Raw genomic sequence first — 12,473 nt, 5'->3', positions numbered from 1 at the left:
CCAAATCTCATTGGAATAGCTCAATAGCAGATGATAAACAAAAGAATCAATATACTTTAAGATCAATACAAATTATCTAGGCTGAAAAAGAAAAATGATTCAAAAGGCAATATCTCAACAAACCAAGAATAGAGAGGAACTTTCACAATATGATAAAGAACATGTAGTCAAACATCTACAACTAATGACAAACTCATCAGTGAGAAACTAGATGCTCTTCCATTAAGATCTGGAATGATGCAAAGATGTATCCTCACCACTCCTATTCAACATCTACTAGAAGTCCCAGCTAATGTAATAAGAAAAGGATATAAAAGGTATACAAGAGACAAAAATAATAAACCTTTCTTTGTCCACAGGTGACACAATCATCTATGCAGACAATCCAAAGAGATGACAAAAAAAACCCTCCTGGAACTAATAAACAATCACAGTAAATTTGTAGGATATAGCACCATTAACATTAGTAGCAAAAAAAGAGAAATACTTCAAAATAAATCTAAATATACAAAGGACCTGTAGGAGGAACACTATAAAACTGTAATGGAAGAAATCAAAGAAGATCTAAATAAATGGAGAGATGTATCATGTTCATGGGTAGAAGACTCAGTGCTGTCAGTTCTTCCTAAATCTATAAATTCAATGCAATCTCAATCAAAATCTCACCTAATTACCCTGTGGATATCAGCAAACTGATTCTAAGGTTTATTTGGAGAGGCAGGAGACCCAGAACAGCAAACATTAAAGAGGAAGAAAGCTGGAAGACTAACATCATCCAACTTCAAAATTTACTCTAAGACGATAGTAATTGAGACAGTGTGGTATTGGCAAACTAACAAATAAATCACTAGAATGGAACTGGGAACCCAGTTCCCATAAAACATAGTCAATTGATCTTTGGCAAAGGGATAACAACTGAGTAGACAAAGGATAATTTGTTTTCAAAAAATTATGCTGGAATAAGCAGCAACCATATGAAAAAGAATGAATCTAAACACTGGCTCTTAACCTTTCATAAAAATTAACTAAAATCAATCAGAGATCTAAATGTAAAATGTAAAATCATAAATGTATAGGAAGTAACAACAGAACATCTAAGTGACTTTGGCAATGGCTTTTTAGATATAATGCCAAAAGTATAATCCAAGAAAGAAAAAAGTTGGTGTCAGGCATCATTAAAATTAAAAAATTCTGCTCTGTGGGGATACCTGGGGGGTGGCTCAGCAGTTGAGAGCCTGTCTTTGGCCTAGGACGTGATCCTGGAGTCCAAGGATCGAGTCCCACACTGGGCTCCCTGCAAGGAGCCTAGTTCTCTCTTTGCCTGTCTCTCTGTGTCTCATGAATAAATAAATAAAATCTTTAGAAAAAGAAATTCTTCTCTGTGAAAAACTGTTAATAGAACAAAAAGATAAGCCATACACTAGGAGAAAATATTGGCCAAATACATATCTGATAAAGGGTATGAATCCAAATATATAAAAACCCTTAAAACTCAATAATAAAAAATGGACAAGAATTTTAAATATGAACAAAAGATCCAAACATATCACCAAAGAAGACATACAGATGGCAAATAAGCATTGAAAAGATGCTCAACATCATACAGCATTTTAGGGAATTGCAAACTGAAACAATGCGATGCCAATATATATCTATTAGAACGACTAAAATCTAAAATACTGAACACCAAATGCTGGCCATGACGTGGAGCAACAGAAACTCTCATTCACTGCTGGTGGGAGTGCAAAATGGTACAGATGCTTTGGAAGACAGTTTGACAATTTCTCACAAACCTAGTTCTTTTGTTTTTTGTTTTTATAAACCTAGTTTTATCACATGATCAGGCAATCCCACTCTAAGATACATACCCAAAGACGCTGCAAACCAATGTCCACAGAAAAACCTGTACACAGATGTTTATAACATCTTTATTCATAATTGTCCCAAATCAGAAGCGACCAAGATATCCTTTGATAGGTCAATAGATAAAAAAAAGTCCTGAGGTACATCCTATAATGGAATGTTATTCATCAATAAAAACATGTAAGTTATCAAACCAAAAAAAGACATAAAATCAACTTAAATGCATATTGCTAAGAGAGAAACCAATCTGAAAAGAGCATATATACTGATGGAATTGAACTACAGGACATTCTCGGAAAAAACAAAACTACAGAGACGATAAAAAAAATCATGGGTTGCTCGGAATTGTGAAGAGGAGTAAGGGATGAATGAATAGGTGGAGTCTAGAGGTTTTCAGGATAGGATTTTGATCAAACACACATAACACCACCACATAAACAGTGAAGCCTAAGGTAAACTATGGACTTTAGTTAATAATAATGTATCCTTGTTGGTTTATAAATTGTAAAAAAAAAATGTAATACAAAAAAATAAAGCAAAGCAATAGAAATGATAAATGCCTGCATTAACAGCATAGATTATTCTCATGTGTTTAAAAAACTTATTATGATTGAAAGCAAAAATTGTAACACTCCTTGATGTGATTTTAATTGTATGTAGATTCAGTGACAAGACAACTAAACATAAAAGTGGGCAACAGGACACAAAGGGACTTAGATAGTGGTAAGTTTTCTATATTCAACTTAAAGTAATAAAATATTAATTCTAAGTGGATTAAAAGTTACATACACTGTAACTCCTAGAGCAATCACACACAGCAACAATAAAACATGTACAAAGGGATATAGTCAGAAAGAAAACAGACTAAAGTGTGACACTATCAAATGTTCAAAGAACTGAAAAGCCATGAAAGCAGAAAGGGAAAAACGAAAGAATGGAAACATTCAGAAACAGTAAAATGATAGAGCTAAATTCACATATATCAATAAATGCTTGAAATATAAATAGCCTAAACCACTGATCAAAGGACAGAGATTTTCAAAACATAAAAACTAAATGCTGTCTAGACTTCACATCATACATAATCATGTAAGTAATTAACAAGCAAAAGGAAAAAAAAAATATATACCCTGCAGCTGATAGTACAGTGAAAGTCAGGGTGGTTATACTAACAGCAAGCAAGGTAGACTTCGGAGTAAAGAAAACTACGAGGGATAAAAAACAACATTACATAATAATAAAAGACCCAACTCATCAATTTCAAGGGTACATGTGCCTAACAACAGAGCTTCAACATATATGATGATAAAACAAAGAACTGAAAGGAGAAAGACATATCCTATTACAGTTGGGAGATCTGAACATTGTTTATTCTTTTACTCAGAGGGCAAAGAGAAAATTAGTCAAGATATAAAAGACCTAAACATCATCAACCAAATAGATCTAACATTTACAGAACAGTCTACCCATTAACAACAGAATATACATTCTTTTTAAGTACACAGAGCATTTACCAAGATTGGGATGAAGAAACTTCCTAGAAAAGGCCTATAGATTAGGAAAAAATAATTGCAAATCACTGGCAAAGAATATGGAAAGGATATGGAAATAACTTTAAATCTCAGTAAGAGATTACAACAATAAGCAAAAGATTTCAACAGACACTTCACAAAGAAGATAATCCTGAAGGCAATTAAGCACTTGAAAACATATACATCATCAGTGATTAGGGAAATGCAAAATAAAACCAAGATCAGATACCACTACACATCTAACAGAATGGCTAAAAAACACTGACATCACAACATTGGAAGATGTGGAGCAATGAGAACTCTCATGCACTATGGTGGGAAAGAAAATGGTACAGCCACTCTAGAAACCAGTTTGCCAGTATCTTTTTTTTTTTTTTTTTTTAAGATTTTATTTATCCATTGGTGATAGACATAGGAGAGAGAGAGGCAGAGACGCAGGCAGAGGGAGAAGCAGGCTCCACGCAGGGAGCCCGACACGGGACTCGATCCCGGGGCTCCAGGATCACGCCCTGGGCCAAAGGCAGGCACTAAACCGCTGAGCCACCCAGGGATCCCCAGTTTGCCAGTATCTTATAAAGTTAAACACATACTTACCAAATGACCCAGCAATCCTGATCATAAATATTTAAAGAAATGAAATGACTCAAAACTGGAAACAACACAGATATCTCCCAAGCGGTTAATGTCTCATCAAATTGTGGCACCTCCACACTACTCAGCAATAAAAGCAAACTACTGATATATGTAACTTAGCAGAGCTTCAAAGGTATTATGCTGAGTGAAAAAAAGTGAGTCCCAAAAGGTTACATACTCTATGGCTCCATGTATGTGACAATCTCAAAAAGGCAAAACTATGGTAACAGAAAATGGAGTTATGGTCTCCTGGGGCTGAGTGTGGCAGGAGGAATGACCACAAAGAAACAGCATGCAGAAGTTTTCTGGGTGAAGGAACTGTTCTATAAACTGACTGAGGTAGTGATTACATAAATATGTACATGTATTTAGTTTATGGAGTTGCACACCAAAAAAGACTATTTTACTGAGTGCTAATTTAAAACTTAAAAATTTAATTATGTAAAAAAAAAAAAAAAAAAAATTTAATTATGTTCACTTAAAATTTTTTAAAATCTAAATTTAAAAAATATATACATAAAAACAAAAATACTTGTGACCTCTTGCATCAAATCATAAAACCTTATTAGGAGATACTTAAACAAGACCTAAATAAATAGGGACCAGATACCATGTTCAGTATTTAAAGATACCAATTCTAACTAAACTGACCTATTAAATTTCAAATTCCAACACTTTTATACTTCAGATTCAAAATGTTATGCAAATGTAGAAGAATTAAAATAGTTAAAAACTTCTTTAAAAAGCAAAAGGAGGACTTACCTACTAGATATCTGGATTTCATGTAAAGCTAAAGTACAAGACCCAAAGATGAAACAAAAAGAACAGTGATACAGAAAAAAATTCTAGAAACAGAAGCATAGATATAAGAAAATTTGATGTATGCTAAAGGTGCACAGTAATGAGTCAAGGACGATTGTTTCAGTAAATTGACTGAAACAACTGGACATCCATCGATTAAAAAAAAAAATAGGTCCCTAACACAAATCAGGAGGGAATTAAGTGTGAAAGACATTACATTAAAGCTTTTAAAATATAATGTAGAAGAATATCTTCAAGGCCTTGGGTTAAGAAAAAAGTCCTTAGATGGTACACAAAAATACCACTAGCCATAATAGAAATTAACAATTTTCATTTCATAAAACAGTAAATCACAGTCTGAGATGAAGATATTTGTAACACTCATATCCAACAAAGGGCTAAAATCCAGAATGTTCAACATCTCTTGCAAATCCACATGAAGGCAAACAATTGAAATGAAAAAAAAAAAAAAAAAAAAAAAAAAAGACTAACACTTAGCAAGAGATTTCCAATTTAAAAACATGTCCAATATCATTATCAAGAAAATGCAAATTAAAACTACTCCAAGATACTACCTCACAACCACCAGAATAGTTAAAATTAAAAAGACAATTTCCAAGTATTTACCTGAACATGGAGTTACATGAATGCTCATAAACAGCTGGTGTGTGCTATCACTATTTTACAATTTTTTTGGCAATATCTACTAAAACGGAGATATACATACTCAAAAACAAACAATTGTACTCATAGGTAAATATCAGAGTGTACATTTTATACCAAAAGGCATATTCATAGAAGTGATCATTGCTTATAATAGATCAAAACTGGGAAGCCAAATGTTCATCAACAATAGAAAAGATAAAGTATATTACAGAATATTATAGAATGAAAGTTAGACCACAGTTACACTCAACACTAATACATCTCACAAATTTAATAATGTAGAATAGAATAAAAGAATTTACATTGTTTGAACCTATCTACGTAAAATTCAAAAAACAGGCAAGACAAAATTATACTGTTTAAAGATGTACAGAAAAAAAGGCATACATTAGAGTAATGGTTATGGATGAGGGTGAAGTCTGTTGAGAAGATGACAATATTCTATTTCTTGACGTAGGTGATGGTTACATGGGTATTAACTTGGTGAAAAATTATCAGGCTCTACATTTGTGTTCTGTGCAATTTTCTATGTGTAATATTTTACATTAAAAGAGGTTCAAAAAAGATAATTTATTAAATCAGAATCCTTCACTTACTGATAGTAGTAGTCCGACACAAAAATTTTCAAATTAATAAAATAGATAAAATTATGGGGTGAAGTTTCAATGACATTTACATATGGTAAATTTAAATAGTACACCTCTCTGATGTTATAAAAATGGAATCTAATATCAAAAACAGATAGAAGGAATACGTCTACTATGCAAAGTAAGATAACGTTAAAAATTTTTTGCTAAGTAGAAAACTAACATAGGCATTCTGGGTAGATTATAGGTAATATTTTGTTACATGTAACTAAGTGGGCTACAGAGGAAAATGTGCACATTTATCCCAAATAAGTTTCCAGGCATATAGTAAAGATTAAACAAAGAGCTTGGTTAGAGTTTGTGGATATACAAAGTAAAATGGTATAGTATGTCAGCATGTACCATGGAGCAGAAGATTACAAACCTCTAATATAAAACAAAGAAGACAGAAGAGGTAAAGAATTAGACTTCAGAGCAAAGGAAGCATTTCAATTTGTTTGAGTCTTATGCTGAACATAGAGTTTTGGAGGTAGTTGGAAGGTATTAAGTATTTGTTCAAGTACCAAAAAAAATTGAAAGTCTAATATATAATTGAAAACTTCATTATATTTTACTTTCTTCCTTAAAAATGATATTAAAACTTTTTAAATTCAAAATCCAGGATACTATACCTGAATAATTGATGCTGATTCATTTTGAACTTTTTCTAGTTTTTCCTTTTTTAACATTAATAATTTTCTTTGTGCTAAGAATCTTCGCCAATATTTCTGAATGGCCAATGCTGCACTGATCTCCTTTTTTAATCGCCGTTTTGTTAAGAAATTGATTATAGCTGATTGAATAATTCTTGCAGCTTTGTCTTGCTCCTTAAAGAAAAAAAAAAAGCAAATATAAAACAAGGCTTAGTTACTTAAGTTTGTAAGAAAGTCATCTATTAAATTTTTTTTTTTTTTATTTTTTATTGGTGTTCAATTTACTAACATACAGAATAACACCCAGTGCCCGTCACCCATTCACTCCCACCCCCCGCCCTCCTCCCCTTCTACCACCCCTAGTTCGTTTCCCAGAGTTAGCAGTCTTTACGTTCTGTCTCCCTTTCTGATATTTCCCACACATTTCTTCTCCCTTCCCTTATTTTCCCTTTCACTATTATTTATATTCCCCAAATGAATGAGAACATATAATGTTTGTCCTTCTCCGACTGACTTACTTCACTCAGCATAATACCCTCATCTATTAAATATTAATCAAGTTGATCCTGAAAAGAAAACAACCCCGAGACTTAAGATATGCTCATCTTTGGAGTATAGATACTTCTAGGAATGTTAAAAGGTCTGCTGGTGGACATGCATACATATTTATATGATTAAAGAAAAATTCCTAGGAAATATAATCCTAAAATAAAAGATCACAGACATGTTTGATATATCACAGGTCCTTAATAATCAATATAAAGGCAATTTAAATATGGTATATTTCTCAGATTATGGCCCAGAGAATTCATGCCTGATTTTGAAAAAAGGGGTGGACCATACAGGGAAATAAAAAAGAAAAAAGGAGACCCTAAAATAAACAAAATGCCTTACAATATAAGGTAGCATTACTTTGTTATAATTTGAACAAAGGAATGAACAAAAAGGGAGAAGCAATAAAATATTTCCTCTTAGCATAGAATACATTATGGTTTTAAGGCACAGACACTCAAGAAAGACAACAGAATATTGGGTTATGAGAAGTGGCATGGAGACTGCTGACCGAACAGGAGCTACCTGCCCTGGGAAAACTATAGGCTAGTACTCTACCCATCTCCATGTCTGTCACTTCTAATAATGAATTACTAGGAAAAACAACATAGGTTAAATACTTACTAGGCATCAGGCACCATTCTAAACACTTTATGAATGATTCATCTAAATCTTACACAACCATAAGAACAGATGAACACGTACCACTTTTATGACTATGGGGAAACTGAGAGAAGTCAAGTAGACTGTCAGTTCACTGGTAGGGTAGGCAGTATTTGAACTGGGCAATCACTTTGTCATACTCTCCAAGGTAGGATTTATAGTTTTAGTTATCTGAACTGGACACTAGAATATAAGTTATTCCTTCTGGTGGAAAGAACAATTTTAAAGCATGTTTGATACCCTTTATGTAGCTATCTGGGACAGCTCACCATCAAGGATGGGTTCTACACAGACATTAGCTATCGATGCTAATTATTAGTTCTAATCAGTTGTTGTTATCTGTGAATGAAAACTGCACAGTATGGGAACATATTCAACTATGGAAGGGATCACACAGCCACTCTAAGGAAAAATGTAGTTTTTTTTTTTTGTTTTTTTTTTAGGAAAAATGTAGTTAAGAGATTGAAACAAATACTACAAAATGGTGAGTCATATATTAGATCACTTCTAAGTGAAAAAAGACTAGACAATTCTAAAACTGGGCTGAGAAATTATGCCCAAGTTGATTAAGCCATTGAACATCACTGTCAGTGCCCCTATGAAGCATTATGGCCTTTAAGGCTACAGATATCCAAATTAAAACCACTCCCTCCATCCACAATTTCAAAACATATTTCAAAGGTACAATAATCAGTGTGGTACTAGCATAAAGACAGGCATACAGACCAATGGCATAGAAGAGAGAGCCCAGAAATACCTCTCATTTTGTGGATAAAAGATCGTTGGCAAGGTTGCCAAGAACTTTCAATGAGAAGAGTCTCTATAATAAAAGATGCTGGAAAAAGTAGATATCCACATACAAAATAAAGAAGTTAGGCCCTTTTCTTATACCATATACATAAATTTCAAATGGATTAAAGTTCTAAATGTCAGACCCAAAACTATAAAACTACTTATAGAAAATAGAGAAAAACTTCATATTTAGCAATGATTTATTGGATAACACCAAAAGCACAAGCAACGAAAGAAAGCAAATAGACAAGTGGGATAACAACAACATTTTTAAAAAATGTGTTCAGCAAAGGACAGAATCAACAGAGGGAAAACTTAATCTATAGAATGAAAAACAAAATTTGTAAATCATATATCTAATAAGGGACTCCTATCTAGAATGTATAAAGAACTCCTATAATTCAACAACAAAACAATCAAATAACCTGATCTAAAAATGGAAAAGCTATTTCTCCAAAGATGACATACAAATGACACACAAATGAACAGATCTTCAACAATGCTAATTGTCAGAGAAATGCAAATCAAAACCACAATGAGGTATCTCATTAAGGTTAAGGAGTACTGGCAGGAATACCTCGTGCATCACTGATGAGACTGTAAAATGCAATGCATAGTGACCAATATGGAAAATAGTATGGCAGTTTCTTAAAAACTTTTAAAAATGAAACTACCATAGATCCAGTAATCCCACTTCTGGATATATATTCAAAAGAACTGAAAGCAAGGTCTCAAAGAGGTACACACATAATCATAGCAGCATTATTCACATGAACCCATGGGTGGGAATAACCAAAAGATGAATGGATAAACTAAATGTGATCTATGCATACAACAGAATATTATACAGCCTTAAAAATGAAGGAAATTCTTCCACATGCTACATGGATGCACCTTGAGGATGTAAGCTAAATGAAATAATTCAGTCATAAAAGGACAAATATTGCATGATTTCACTTATATGAGGTATCTAAAATAGTAAAATTTATAGAAAGTACAATGGTGGTTACCAGGGCTAGGGGGAAGAGGAAGTGGAGAGTTATTTAAGGAGCATAATTTTAGTTTTGCAAGTTAAAAAATTTCTGAAGATTTGAGAAGCTTGAGTGGCTCAGTGGTTGAGAGTCTGCCTTTGGCTCAGGGCATGATCCCAGGATCCAGGAGCAAGTCCTGCATCGGACTCCCTGAGAGGAGCCTGCTTCTCCGTTTGCCTATGTCTCTGCTTCTCTCTGTGTCTCTAATAAATAAATAAATCTTAAAAAAAAAAAAAAAAAGCATTTCCTATTAGGTTAAAAAAAAAAAAAGAGTCAAAAGTTGCATTTGAGTAAAAATTTCTAGGGGCAAGGGGCATTCTTATAGTAGGCTAAGGTAAGTTAACACTTAAGACAATCTCAATCTTAAGTAAACTAAAATGGAACAATTTTATGTGACATTAAAGAAGCTACAGGTGGAAAGTAGATAAATCCAAAGAGGCAAACATATTACAAAAACTAGCAACTGTTTGAAAACTTAGATAAACTGATGGTAAAAGTTCCAATGCTGACAGTCATGTTTTTTCTCTAAATTAGACTGCACGTCAACATTTTTAATGCTATGTCGTTAAGCCAATGTGTCACAAGCTTGTTTTATTTTACCTTGTATATGGGCCACATACAGGGATTTACTTTGCTTTACAGTTTATGCCTACTCTTTGACAGGGAGAACTAAAAGGTAGAATGTGTTGGAATACCCTTGGATAATCCTGCTTCATTTGTTAGGTAATTGGGCCATTAGTCAATTTTCACTTGTCACTACAAGAACTTGAGCCAGTCTATTCTCCATGGATAGTTTATATGAATTATAACAATAACAAGAAAGTAAAATATAACACCTGAAAAATTAGCTGTCTGAAGTTAATATTTATATATTTATTAGCTTATAATATTTCTATGAGAATATATAGGGAACCTATTGCTTAATGTCCCAGATAGCAAATGAAAAGACATCATTGGATGTTAGTTTAATTGTTTAAGAGAGGGAGCATGGTCCCCTGGAGAAAAGAGAAAAGCAGTGGTCTTTAAGAAACAAGGAAACTGCTACTACCTAGACCAAATAAATAAATCTGGAAAAGAGATCTCACCAGCAAAGAGCTAAGAAATCTATACAGTTTACATCTTATTAAAGTTATCCTGAGCAGAAAAGAAAGCAGATTTCATTCACCCTCCCCCCCAATTCTGATAAATATCCATTTCACGGGATTTATTTATTTTAAAAGGTTTTCTAGGTTTTTTTTTGTTGTTGTTTTTTTAAAGACTTTATTTATTCATGAGAGACACAGAGGCAGAGACACAGGCAGAGGGAGAAGCAGACTCCCCGTGGGGAGCCTGATGGGAAACTCGATTCTGGATCCCAGGATCACACCCTGAGCCAAAGGCTCAGGTGCTGAGCCATCCAGGCATCCCTGTTTCATGGGACTTTTAAATCTCTCATTTAATTTCATATAAACAGAATTAGTGAAGTAATCTGAGGACCAACCAGGAAAGAGTCTTTGCTGAAAACTCTCCTAAAGCAATTTTCCTACAAAGTTATCCTCTAAAGGATATGTGGGCAAGGAGGTAGATTCTGACAAGGGGCAAAAAGGCGGCACAAAGAATGTCTGGTAGCAGAAAAAACCATATAAGCCACTGCCTATTTCCCAAAAGTTACTACCAAGAGTTTGAGTATGGTAAGAGCAAATTATTTCAATTAGTGTTATTTCTGAGTTTGATAAACTATAACAAAATACATAGTATGTTCAAGAGTTGTCAAAATGTAGCTATTTTATAGTTATTAAGAACTCTATTATAAATGCATGGTAACTCAAAATTGAGCAATATCAGATGGAAAGGATTTCTGAAATATCTAATAAATGTATCAAGTATGGCTGTTTATTTTGATTTTTTTTCCAAATAAGTGAATAGGATCATTAGTGGGAAGAGTAGAGAGAAAAAAAAAAGATTAAAATAGTTTGTTCAACTTGAGCAAGGAGACCATTTTAGAGATGGTTAAAAATTATATTTTTCTCAGAATTAAAAAGAAATGCTTACATTAATGCAAAATTTTGTACTATAGGGATCACAAAGGGAAATAATACAAACATACCTCTCCCTGTGCCCAGGTCACAAACATTTTTTTTTTTTTTTTAAGATTTTATTTATTTATTCATGAGAGAGAGAGAGAGAGAGAGAGAGGCAGAGACACAGGCAGAGGGAGAAGCAGGCTCCATGTAGGGAGCCTGACGTGGGACTTGATCCCAGGACTCCAGGATCACATCCTGGGCGGAAGGCAGGCACTAAAACTGCTGAGCTACCCAGGGATCCCTTTTTTTTTTTTTTTTTTTTAAGATTTTATTTATTTATTCGTGTGAGAGAGAGAGACAAACATTTTGAGAAATAAAACAACAGAAACCAAACTACCACTTTTAAACTAATAAAGGATACAAAGGAAAAGTTTCAAGACAGACAAAAAGAGCTGGCTAACTGAACTACAAATCAGATACTGACACCCAGACCCAAGGGGCACTCCAGCACCAAGATCAAGGCTCCCACAACACAGCATAAAAAGTTCATGGAAAACTCCTGGTTCCAGAGATGGGTTAGATTCCAAGAAGAAAAAAGCTAAGTCAGGTATCCTCAGTTTACTTTCACAAATTCATAAAGGGGTAAGTCATTTTACCT

At 33.6% G+C, this 12,473-nt stretch overlaps 1 protein-coding gene across 1 annotated transcript in view; it reads right to left on the bottom strand.

The window, feature by feature from the left end:
• ASPM (assembly factor for spindle microtubules) overlaps positions 1 to 12,473 on the bottom strand; it is a 69,162-nt gene that overhangs the window by 25,392 nt on the left and 31,297 nt on the right. Inside the window, exon 17 of the mRNA NM_001197076.1 lies at positions 6,754 to 6,948. Coding sequence (NP_001184005.1) covers positions 6,754 to 6,948 — 195 coding nt within the window. The remainder of the gene's footprint in view (positions 1 to 6,753; positions 6,949 to 12,473) is intronic.

Source organism: Canis lupus, chromosome 7, assembly GCF_011100685.1.
Source record: "Canis lupus familiaris isolate Mischka breed German Shepherd chromosome 7, alternate assembly UU_Cfam_GSD_1.0, whole genome shotgun sequence".
In the NCBI taxonomy this organism is placed as follows: Eukaryota; Metazoa; Chordata; class Mammalia; order Carnivora; family Canidae; genus Canis; species Canis lupus.
This window is presented reverse-complemented; position numbering and strand designations above follow the sequence as displayed.